Source organism: Mustela lutreola, chromosome 9, assembly GCF_030435805.1.
Source record: "Mustela lutreola isolate mMusLut2 chromosome 9, mMusLut2.pri, whole genome shotgun sequence".
NCBI lineage: Eukaryota > Metazoa > Chordata > Mammalia > Carnivora > Mustelidae > Mustela > Mustela lutreola.
In genome coordinates this window covers 21,718,825-21,730,867 of record NC_081298.1, presented here as the reverse complement: position 1 = coordinate 21,730,867, position 12,043 = coordinate 21,718,825, and the positions used below count along the sequence as shown (strand labels likewise).

The window sequence follows — 12,043 nt, the reverse complement described above, 5'->3', positions numbered from 1 at the left end:
TTTAAAGTTTTATTTATTTATTTATTTGTCAAACAGAGATCACAAGTAGGCTGAGAGGCAGGTAGAGAGAGAGAGGCAGAAGCAAGCTCCCCACTGAGCAGAGAGCCCGATGCGGGGCTCAATCCCAGGACCCTGAGATCATGACCTGAGCCGAAGGCAGAGGCTTTAACCCACTCAGCTACCCAGGCACCCCTAAACCCTTTATTTTTAAAGATTTATTTATTTGAGAGAAAAAGAGGCATATATGCGAAGCTGTAGGAGAGGCGGAGGCGGAGAGGGAGAGAGCATCTTAGGCAGCGTCTCATGCTGGGTGCAGAGCCTGATGTGGAGCTCCATCCCATGACTCTGAGATCATGACCTGAACTGAAACCGAGAGTCAGATGCTTAACCTACTGAGCCACCTAGATGTCCCGAGATAAACCCTTTAAACTTAAATTGTGTGTAAGCTTCGCAGAGTTGGTCTTTTTGCAGCTGAAAGCACACAACTGCTAGAAAGGTCCATCTCACCGTGTTCTCGTCACATGTTCTTTTGCATCTTTGGTATTTTAATAGGTGAAAAAGTGGGTTTTCGTCATTTCAAAATTTTTATTATTTTTATTATTTTTTTATTTTTATCAAAGTGCAACATGTATCAATTTAAGAAGTTCAGTGGTATTTCAAGGCTCTCTCCTGCTTATTCCTCAGGTACGCTTTCCAGGGACTACTATTTTTATCCTTTTTATCTCTTTCAGTACGTCCTCTCATAGTTCTTTTATCTTTTTAAGATTTTTATTTACTCAGAGAGAGAGAGTGTGTGAATGCACAAGCAGAGGGAAGGGGAGAGGGAGTCCAATGTTGGGTTTGATCCCAGGACTCTTGGGATCTTGAACTCAGCCAAAAGCAGACGTTTAACTGACTAAGCGATCCAGGTGCCCCTCCTCTCATATTTCTAAATGATATCATTATATTGTTATTTCTATATCTGCTGATTTTAAGCTTACTAAGTTGGCTTCCTTCGAGGATTGATGATGGCTTGATTTTTAAAAGTCTAACACCTTTATTAACCCGGATGAGGAAATAAGTTGAAGTTTCCATTCTTGTGCTAATTAAATCTTCCCCCAAAACTACACTGTTCTGGGAAATATGAAGCACACCTTGGATTTTAAAACTATCCATCCCTAGTGGCACATACAGTGGTTGTTTTTCACATGCTTGTCGAATGGAAGTCCACTGACCCATAGGGCCTGGACCTGTTCAGTTGCTACTCTCTGTGGAACAGGAGCAGCAGGAGAGCTCTTAGCAGCTGCAGGAGGGGAGATGTCTTGCCACTATATCCAGGAAATGGCTACTGAGCTTTTTACCTTCTCAAATCGGGACTCCGCATTTTTTACCAATGTTATCAGCAATTCTCCTGCTGATTGCTGAGTGCAGGGATTTTTCAGATATTCGAGGCTATCCAATGTAGTCATTACAAACTGGCAGAGCTCATTGGAATTGAGAAAAACTTCGAAGACCTGAAATGATTCAGGGAAGATGCATTTTCAAGAGATTTAGTATGACAGAATGCTGAATAAGGAATATTACCTTAATTTTGTTATGCTAATTAGAGAGGCATACAAATATGTACAAGGCTATTTATTTCAGTCTTGTCTGCAGAAGTAAAAAACTAGAAGCAAAATGCCCACTAGGCTCTGTGTGTGGCTTTTCTACAGTTCTGAGTTTTAGAAAGGAGTTTTATCACTGAGATCCTCAGAAAGAGTCACACTTTTAAAGGAACAGAACTCAAGGAGCTATATAGCTCAAAGTGTCCAGCCACAGCTACAATGCCTTGGCTGGAGACAATCTATTAAGAGAATGTTTCATTCTGCTTCTCATTGTACTCGGCAGTGGATAAGGTCCTTCACATGATGGTAACAGGTATAATCTACTGGGCACTTACTGTATGACAGGCACTAAGCAAAGCATTTTCTGTACAATATCTCATCTAACCTTTACAACCCAATTTTTATAGATCCTCTGTACAGTTGAGGGAACAGATGCACAGAGAATTTAAACTGCCTGACACCTTAGGCCCTACCTGAGTAAAATCTGTAGGTTTTCTTTTTTCCCCTACCTCCAAGAGAGTGCTGGGTACCTAGTGCTTAAATGTTTGTTGAATAATGAATATATATATTAATTTAAAAGTGTATGGCTTGTTGGGTCAACTACAGCCTCTAACAGCTCCTTTTTTTTTGTTTTTAACAGTTCCTTGTTGGACAAGAGTTTATACTACTACGAGGCTATCTAAGGTTAAGAGAGTGATCAATGAAGCAGAGCTTTTCTGAAGAGACATTCAGAGCTACCAGGCCCACTGACAGGTTGATCTAAACCATTAAACTAATAGGGCAAGGTGTGTAAGAGTCACAACTATGGTGACTTGTCTCCAAACAATGGAATGTTTAGAGAGCAAATTCTCTGCGCAATCTTCTACATTTAGTTTTATAAGAAATTACAAGAACTTTTCCCAAAGTGGTTTTACATTCTCATGACAAAATGTATGAGACTTCTGGTGATTTCCCAACCTCTCCAACATTTCAAGTTGTCTTTATAATTTTAGTCATTCTGATTACCTGGGCAATTTTGAAGGGACAACTGTAGAACCGTTTAATACTGTAGAGTTCGAGGAGTTCTCTGCACTTTTTCATTGCTCTTCTTAAGCTTGGGTGATTTTTCTTCTCATAACTGATATCTGAGAAGAAAACGTGAAACATTAATACTTTCTGGTTTCTTTCTTTTTTTTTTTTTTGATTTTGCAAGTTTGGTCAATCCCCAGGTTGAAGTGAATCCTAAGATCTCTTTCCTCTTATCTTTCCCAGTTGGATAAAAATGCCTGGGGGACGGAGTGTGTGTTAGTCTGAAGGCTGATTTTTCCCCTCTGTTGTCAGACAATAAATAAAAAAGTCTGAAAGAAAAAGAGAAGTGTTTTTTTTAAGAACAGAACTTTTTGAGTGATTTGGAAGTACAACCATGCCAAACCATTCCGCCAATGGTGAGGACTTTTGAGGGGTTTCCTTTGAAGCTCACATCCCCATAAAAAATCGTAGTTTTGCAGGGTCTGATAATTCCAGTACTAGAACTCTGTGTCCAGTTTTGCTGATTAATGAGTCTGCCAATACTCTGTCACGGTGGTCTGTTTTCATGTTGCATTGTGACTCATGTTTGTTGGAAATTTATTTATGGGAAGTTTTTGAATGCTTGGTTGGGGATACTGTCTCTCCAACTGGAAAATACACTCTTTGGGGGAAGGGACTTCATCTGTCTTGTTCACCAAGGTGCCCCTAAGACAACAAGTGTTTCATAAATATTTGTTGAATGAATAATCAGTTGTATTTCCTTGGCTATATGTCTACGGACTCAGAGCTGCCCAGAGATGCAATGGCTATTTTGGGAATCATAGAGCTTCCTTATCCTTGGGATGAGGAAGTCCTGGCAGGGCAACTACTTGGTGGGGGTAGATTAGACTGAGACTCAAATGCTGGCAGGACACTGGGCTAGATACCTTCTAAAGTCTGTTTTATGTGGCGGGGGGGGCGGCCAATGATTCATTCCTTGACCACAGTGGCCCTATTTCTATTTTTCGAACTCCTCAAGTTCATACCTCTTCCTCCCTCTGCTCGATATGCTCTTCTTACATCTTTACCTGGCTGAAGGTATCCTCAGAGAGACCTTTTCTGAATCCCACAACTAAATGGGATTCTTCCTCACGGCCCCCGCACTTCTCTTTTAGCACTTATCTTTGTTTATGATAACAGACTTATTTGTTGATTCTTTGATGGTTTGATTCCCTCACTAGACTCTGTTTCATGTAAGGATAGGATCACTTGCATTCTGGTTACTGTCAGATCCCGAGTAAGCATTCAGAAAACATTTGTGGGATAAATAAATAAAAGAAGGCCCAAAGGATGGCAAAAACTTCTACTTCTGACCAAACTAATCACTCCAGTTTGTCCACAGGGCCATATGTTTGGCTGCACCAACTCCACGGCCACGCAGACGGCCGACACTGATGGGTCTGATCTGGTGTTCTGATTCTGATCGTTAAGTCCGTGTTCCTTCATCTCTGCCTGTGGACGATGTACCTTTCTCTTTACAAACTACCATAAGAAGTCCTTCTAGAAGGTGGGGAATGAGGGCACAAAGAGGACTGGTGCTTGCATTGTGCTAGAGGGTTGACTTGGGCCTCGCTGCCTTCAGCAGAGCCTTACACTTCAGCCTCAGGGTGATACGCAGCAGGTAGTGCGTGCCCTCTGCGGCCTCCTCAGCTACCTGCTTCACTGGGTCCCCGCACAGTAGGGCCATCAGAGCCACTAGGTGCCCAAGCCTTTGGAATCGCAGTGGAAGCTAGTTGGGAAGAAAAAGAAGAAATCCCATTAGCATGCAGGTGCATCTTATGCCTTAGATTTGAATTTTTTTTTTTAAAGATTTTATTTATTTATTTGACAGAAAGAGAGAGATCACAAGTAGGCAGAGAGGCAGGCAGGGAGAAAGGGGGAAGCAGGCTCCCCGCTGAGCAGAGAGCCCGATGCGGGGCTTAATCCCAGGACCCTGAGATCATGACCTGAGCTGAAGGCAGAGTTTTAACCCACTGAGCCACTCAGGCACCCCTGAGATTTGAGTTCCTGAGAAGTGATTCCACTTCTCCCCTTGACTCAGGAAAGTGCAAGAGTTACATTCAGCCCCTGGATTTCTTTAGGGTAAACACTTAACGTGCGTAGATACACTATGTACATCAGACGGTATTAAATAGGACAGAGTCCAACCTAAATAGCAATCTGAAAACTGAAAAAGCTTTATATATAAAGATGTTCATTCTAAGAAGATTAAATTCTACTTTAAGAAAACCACAAAGGGGCGCCTGGGTGGCTCAGTGGGTTAAGCCGCTGCCTTCGGCTCAGGTCATGATCTCAGAGTCCTGGGATCGAGTCCCACATCGGGCTCTCTGCTCATCGGGGAGCCTGCTTCCCTCTCTCTCTCTCTCTCTGCCTGCCTCTCTGTCTACTTGTCATCTCTGCCTGTCAAATAAATAAATAAAATCTTAAAAACAAAACAAAACCACAAAGCACTAATTTCTTGTTTAAATTGATGACCTTCCCATGTGTTCCAAATGGAATAACAAGCTAAAACCTGTTATTTCTATTAACATTGTTTTTAAATCAGATTTTTCAAATGTTAGAAACCACGATATGAAGTGCTCTTTATCTGCTCAAACCTAAGGAAGAACATTTTAAAGTGGTGCCATACAGGAAACAATTATATTTTGATTTTGTACTAGTTAAAAAGTGCTAAATTTAACCACATGAAATTATTGTTTACAGATTAGGGACAAGGGCTGATGACAGGATCCAGTGGGGCTGTGACTTCCAGATGCCCTCAAACATACAGTACTTCTAAACTCAACTCTGGCCAGAAGCTATTTTGCTAGCATATCAGAGTAATCTGTATTTTTATAAGTGATTTCTACTTTTTTTTTTAAGATTTTTATTTGACAGAGATCACAAGTAGGCAGAGAGGCAGGCAGAGAGAGAGGAGGAAGCAGGCTCCTCATGGAGCAGAGAGACCGATATGGGGCTCAATCCCAGGACGCTGGGATCATGACCTGAGCCGAAGGCAGAGGCTTTAACCCACTGAGCCACCCAAGCGCTCCTGATTTCTATTTTTATAGACCTCTTTTTAAAAAAACCCACATTTTTATAAAAATGAAAAAAAAATAGGGGTGCCTGGGTGGCTCGGTCAGTTAAGTGTTTGCCTTCGACTCAGGTCATGTTCCCAGCTAGGGTCCTGGGATCAAGCCCCAAGTAGGGCTCCCTGCTTAGCAGGAAGCCTGCTTCTCCCTCTCCCTCTGCACAGCTCCCCCTGCTTATGCTCTGCCTCTCTGTCAGATAACTAAATAAAATCTTTTAAAAATGAATAGAAAAGGGGCACCTGGGTGGCTCAGTGGGTTAAAGCCTCTGCCTTCAGCTCAGGTCATGATCCCAGGGTCCTGGGATGGAGCCCTGCATCAGGCTCTCTGCTCAGAAGGGAGCCTGCTTCCCTTTCTCTCTCTCTGTCTACTTGTGATCTCTGTCTATCAAATAAATAAATAAAAATCTTAAAAAAAATGAAAGGAGGGACGCCTGGGTGGCTCGGTTGGTTGGGCAGCTGCCTTCGGCTCAGGTCATGATCCCAGCGTCCTGGGATCGAGTCCCATATCGGGCTCCTTGCTCTGCAGGGAGCCTGCTTCTCCCTCTGACTCTGCTTTCCACTCTGTCTGCCTGTACTCGCTCTCACTCTCTCTCTCACAAATAAATAAATAAAATCTTTAAAAAAAAAAAAAATGAAAGGAAAAGAAAGAGATATTTATTGTGGGACTGTTTTTAAAGACCACATATTGGAAATAACTGCCTAGTAGTAAAGAGAACTATGATATAACGACTCCATGAATATAACCATTAGGAATCAAGTATCCCAGGAATTTATAATAAGGTGGGAAAATGTGCTAGTTTGCTAAGTGAAAAAGTTGGAGGCAAACTTGACGTGCATCATTTAATAAAATATAAAAATTTGTTTATTGATATTTTGCTTATTAGGGAAAAAAGAAATATAATTTAAATAGTGAAAAAAGTAAAAAGAATAAATGTAAATTAACAAAGACAAACTAGAAAGTGAAGGTAGCAAAGATAAATGTTATGAATTTGGTTAGCGTGCAGAATGCACAATCATTTGCTCAAGGTAGGTCCCAGAACTAGGCTCTGAACTTTCTCAGAGCTGATGTGGAGTTACATACTGTGTCTCATATAATATGATTCACACTGCCCATAAGAGAAGCTGCAAACACCGGGCAGAGGAAGCACAACTGTTCCTGGGACTGAAGCAAAGAGAAATTCCTTCTGTGGCTCTTTAGAAAAACGGACTGAGATATTGTGAAGAGTAGCCTGTTTCACTGATTTACAATCAGCACAGCAACACCTACACAAAGCTGTGTAATGTCTTCCGCTCACAGATACAACCATTCATCCCCTTGACAGATACTGAGTGTCACTTATGAACCGCAGCACTGTGACCAGCATGGTGGATACAAGCTGTGAACAAAAGATCACATCCCTGGTTGTGGAAGGGATATTCTAGTTGGAGGAACACAAAATAGCAAAGAAATAAAATTTATTGTGTATTCAATGGTCATAAATGCTGTGTAAAAAAAAATGTACGGAAGAAAAGACAGGAATTGCAGTTTTAGAATGATGAGGGAAGACCTCACTGATGTTGAAAGCAGGGACTGAGCCCCGTGGAGATCTGGGAGACCAGCATTCTGGGAAGAGGGAACGGCAAGCAAGCGCGAAGAGAAAGGACTATGTTTGCTGTTTCTGGAGGAATGAGTAGGTTGGTTTGGCTGGAGCAAACGAGAGCAAAAGAAATAGGAGCTAGATGAGGCTGATGGTATGGCAATGCAGGCAATACTTGAAGGATTTGGGGTATTTTTTCTGTGGAGAGTTGTGAACAGAGAAGGGACATGAGCTGACCCATGTTTGTTGAATGCATCTTTTTTTTTTTTTGAATATTTTATTTATTTGACAGAGATCACAAGTAGGCAGAGAAGCAGGCAGAGAGATAGGGGGAAACAGGCTCCCTCCTGAACAGAGAGCCCCATGCAGGGCTTGATCCCAGGAACCTGGGATCATGACCTGAGCCGAAGGCAGAGGCTTAACCCCCTGAGCCGCCCAGGCACCCCTGTTGAATGCACATTTGATTGAGCATCTACTGTGTGACATAGCTTGTGCTAGGCACTGGGGATGTTCTGGTGAACAAGACAAGGATGATCACCCATGGAATTTACATCCTCTAAGAGAAAAACAGGAAATAAATAAGGAAAGAAACACAATGACCTCATTCTAAGAAGCCTTAGGAAGGAAAGAGTGATGAGACAGAGTGTAAGCATAGATCTATTTGTAAGTAAAGGCCTTTTTGAGGTGGAAACACTTGAACTAAGCACTAAAGAATGAGGAGTTAGCTATGTGAAGAGTTGGGGAAGGTCATTCCAAGCAGAGGAAGTAGTAAGTGCAAAGGCCAGGAGGCAGGAAGAGCTTTATATGGTAAGGAATAGAAAGGAGGCCAGTGTGGCTATGGCTAGAGTAAGTCAGGGTGTGCAAGGAGGCAGGCAGGAACTAGATCATACAATACCTTGTATTCTAGGAACAGCTGAAAAAATCACTGGAGCAAAAGAGTGATATGAGTTTCAAGATGATAACTCTGGCATGGGAAGAACTAGAAGGAACTAAAGTGCATACTCATGGACAAGTGTTCTCAGAAGGAATAAATAAAATTGTTAACACTGCCTATCTCTGGATGATAACAACTCAATTAAGCTGATAAAGCTATGGACCTTCCAGAAAACTCCAGAAGACTACACCACACAAAATTCTGCCTATAGCATTCCAGATGTTTACAGACTCCAATGGCATCTCAGTTTAGCACCTTTAAATTAGCAGATCTCCCTAGGAAGAAAACTCTAAGGAAGATGTTCAGAGCCTAGGGAAAGGTTATGTATAAGAGGGAGTCATTTGAAACTCATCTTTAGTCTGCAGCCAACATTAGAGATGGAAAAATGCAGAAGGAAAAACAATGTGATGACAGAATAGCAGGGTAGTCAGTGGTGGCTAGAAGTTGTTTTCATGAACTAAAGAGAGAAAAAAGGAAGTAGCATAATTTGAGGGACTGAACTTACTTCAGTAAGGAGGTGGGAAGTTTGGACGTATGTCCAGTAGGAGAAATAAGAAAGTTAGAGGGATGCCAACCTTCTAATAAGCACGACTGTTCGAATATTTAAATCAAGGACAAATTGTCAAAGGAAAATTAGCATTAGGACCTAGAATTCCTACCCCACCAACTTTTCTTGCAATTCCCAGGCCTTGTTATGCAGACTAGAGAAATGATGGCTGGAGCACAGGAGAAGCTTTAGTGCCTAGAAGATCTGTTAGGAAAGAGGAAAGAGACTCACAGATGAAGAAAGGAATAGATCTAGGAAGGAAGAAACTCGTTTGAGAAACTCTTTTCAGAAGGTATGGAGAAGCATTCAGAAGAACTGAGAAGCAAGAGAATGAAAGAGACAAATGACAGGGTTTAAAAAGAGGAGCCCCAGAACCCTTCTCTGTGAGATGCTGGGAGATATTTAACTTGATTTACTTACATTTGTTGCTGGACTTTGTTACTCCAAATACAACACTGCACAGAGTCCAAGCCACTGGGGAACCTCAGATATTTTTAGGTCACATTTATTCCTTCCTTCATTCAAAAATATTTACTGTATTGTTATGTTCCAGCTCTTGTGCTAAGCAACAGGGAGGCAAGGTTAATCCATACAGTACCTAGCCTCAAACTGCTCAAATTTTAGAGGGGCAGATATGCAAATAATGCTAAGTGCCATGGTATTATCTGGGACACCAAGTGAATCACCAGTTTGGGGAGTCATACAGTGGAGGGGAAATGGCCGTAATGGGATGGTTTGGGATCCCTCCTCCTGAGTGACTGAAGGGCTGCTTACCTTCAGGCTGAGGTGTCCAGATAAGCACTTTAGAACTTGAGCCATGCTGGCTGTGGCCCTTTCCCGCTCATGGTCTTTGGCTGATTGTAACCAGGGGTCCATTTGCTGTGAAAAATAAAGGAAGCCTAAATGATTTACCAGGAAGATTTGGGATAACCCCTTTGTTCTGCTTTGAAGAAAATGTGGAGAGAGAAGGTCCACAGGTCATCACTATATCTGAAAATGTCTCCCTAAAATGATAAGCCAGTGGGGATTAGAAATGAAAGTGGTGGGACGGCAAACAGGTTTGGGATCAATGGCCTGGCTTCCAAAGAGGCTTATTTTCCAGACTTATTTTCTGTTCATCCCGCTTTCTTCAATTATTTACCCTATTCTCCTGTATGTTTCTAGTTTTCTGAAATGTGCTTTGGGAGGAAAGAACACCAATGTCACGTTATTAAAGAACTCTGAGGATGGAGAAATTGCATCGGTCTGCAACAGTCTGGGAAGAATTCCTGAAGAAGCTAACATTCACGACTAGGATCTTCATAAAGGTGCCATTTTGTGGCCCCATGTGGCCAAGAAAAAAAACTTCTCCTTTCTGGTAAAAGGAAGAGTTTGAATTAAGCTGCCAACACAGAAAAATACAAGGCACAACTGGACAAAAGGGAGAAACCCAATCTGGCTGGAGTGTTGATGTACAAACAGAAGAAGAATGAGAACTAATGTTAAGGTCAACTGTGGCAAAGATAAATGTCCATCTACACTTGGGCACAGATGATTAATAGTATTTTAAAGGGTTATTCCTTTCTGGGATATCTGTATCTTAAAAGGGGACAAGACAGTAAGACGCTTGAAGCGCAGTGAATGCACTCTAGAGAAAAAATCTCTAATGACAGAATGGCATATGCTGGAAGGGGTACAGGTGGGGACAGGCGGTAATTGATGACCTTGAATTCTGCCTGGTGGGCACCTGCCTATTTACTCACTCATGAGATGACCCTGTTCTCTGGCCACTGATTGAAACCCTTCTACGCTAGTAAGCAACAGGAATTTAAGGAACAATAACGGCAACCATTAAACCACTTACTGAAGGTCATTTATTCAATACTCACCATAATTAGTATCTCAATTTAAAGTGAGATAAGACTCTGAGAGATTACATTCTTTGCTTTATACCCCAGGAATGGCACAGAGTCAGAATTGGAAGCCAAGTCTAATGCAAAATTGATAGCTGATACTCTTAACTGCTGTACTCTTTTTTTTTTTAAGATATATTTATTTATTTTAGAGAGAGAGAAGTGTGTCACTTCTCTCTGGGGGGAGAGAGAGAGAGGGAGAGAATCTCAAACAGACTCCCCATGGAGTGCGGAGCCTGACACAGGGCTCAATCTCATGACCCTGAGATCATGACTTGAGCTGAAATCAGGAGTCAGACACTTAACCAACTGTGCCACCCATGCACCCCTATGCTAGCTCTTTAAACTTAATTCTTCCACATTTTTGAAAAATTTATCTCCTTGACAGAGAGAGACAGTGAGAGAGGGAACAGAAGCAGGAGGAGTGCGAGAGGGAGAAGCAGGCTTCCCGATGAGCAGAGAGCCCGATGCGGGGCTTGATCCCAGGACCCTGGGATCATGACCTGAGCTGAAGGCAGCCGCTTAATGACTGAGCCACCCAGGTGCCCACCTTCCACATTTTCTTCCACTTTCACGAGTTAATAGAAATAGTTTCCCTTTTTCTCTATCCTAATTTACCTTAAAAATGGTGTCAAGATTTTCCAGATGTGGGTCTTTGACTACCAAACTCTGGAGCATCTCAGAGAATGCTTGAAATGTCTGCCTGTAGAGACACTGAAAAGGCACAGGATCAGTGATGTCCCCAGCCCCCACCATCATGAAGTTCCCCAATTCTATACAATTCTTTTTTTTTTTTTTTGCTTCTCTACAGTTTATTTTTTCTTCTTTCCAAGTTTTTTTTTTTTTTTAAAGATGTTATTTATTTATTTGAGAGAGAGCGAGAGAGAGCACGAGTGGAGTGAAGGATCAGAGGGAGAATCAGACTCCCTGCTAAGCAGGGAGCCCAACGTGGGGCTCAATCCTGGGCCTCTGGGATCACAGCCTGAGCAAAAGGGAGACGCTTAACCGACTGAGCCACCCAGGTACTCTTCTTCTTTCCAAGTTTTTGCTTAAATTCCTGTTAGTTAGGAGCACCTGTGTGGCTCAGATGGTTAAGTGTCTGCCTTTGGTTCAGGTCATGATCCTGGGGTCCTGGGATCGAGCCCCATATTGGGCTCTCTGCTCAACCTGTTTCTTCCACTGCCTGCTGGTCTGCTTACCTGTGCTCCCTCTCTCTCTGTGTCAAATAAATAAGTAAAATCTTTAAAACAAACAAAAATCAGATGTTTTAAAGAAAGTAAATTCCTGTTAACAGAGTGTAATATTAGTTTCAGGTATAGAATTTAGTGATTCATCATTTATTCACAACACCTGGTGCTCTACAGTTCAGCATCTGTTTCTTGGTTTTCTCTCT

At 42.1% G+C, this 12,043-nt stretch overlaps 1 protein-coding gene across 1 annotated transcript in view; it reads right to left on the bottom strand.

Annotated features, from left to right (window-relative positions):
• MROH8 (maestro heat like repeat family member 8) overlaps positions 1 to 12,043 on the bottom strand; it is a 59,122-nt gene that overhangs the window by 26,921 nt on the left and 20,158 nt on the right. The window contains exons 7-11 of the mRNA XM_059133286.1: positions 11,269 to 11,364; positions 9,533 to 9,637; positions 4,224 to 4,359; positions 2,589 to 2,707; positions 1,341 to 1,493 (exon numbers count right to left, since the gene is read on the bottom strand). Of these exons, the coding sequence (XP_058989269.1) occupies positions 1,341 to 1,493; positions 2,589 to 2,707; positions 4,224 to 4,359; positions 9,533 to 9,637; positions 11,269 to 11,364 (609 nt within the window). The remainder of the gene's footprint in view (positions 1 to 1,340; positions 1,494 to 2,588; positions 2,708 to 4,223; positions 4,360 to 9,532; positions 9,638 to 11,268; positions 11,365 to 12,043) is intronic.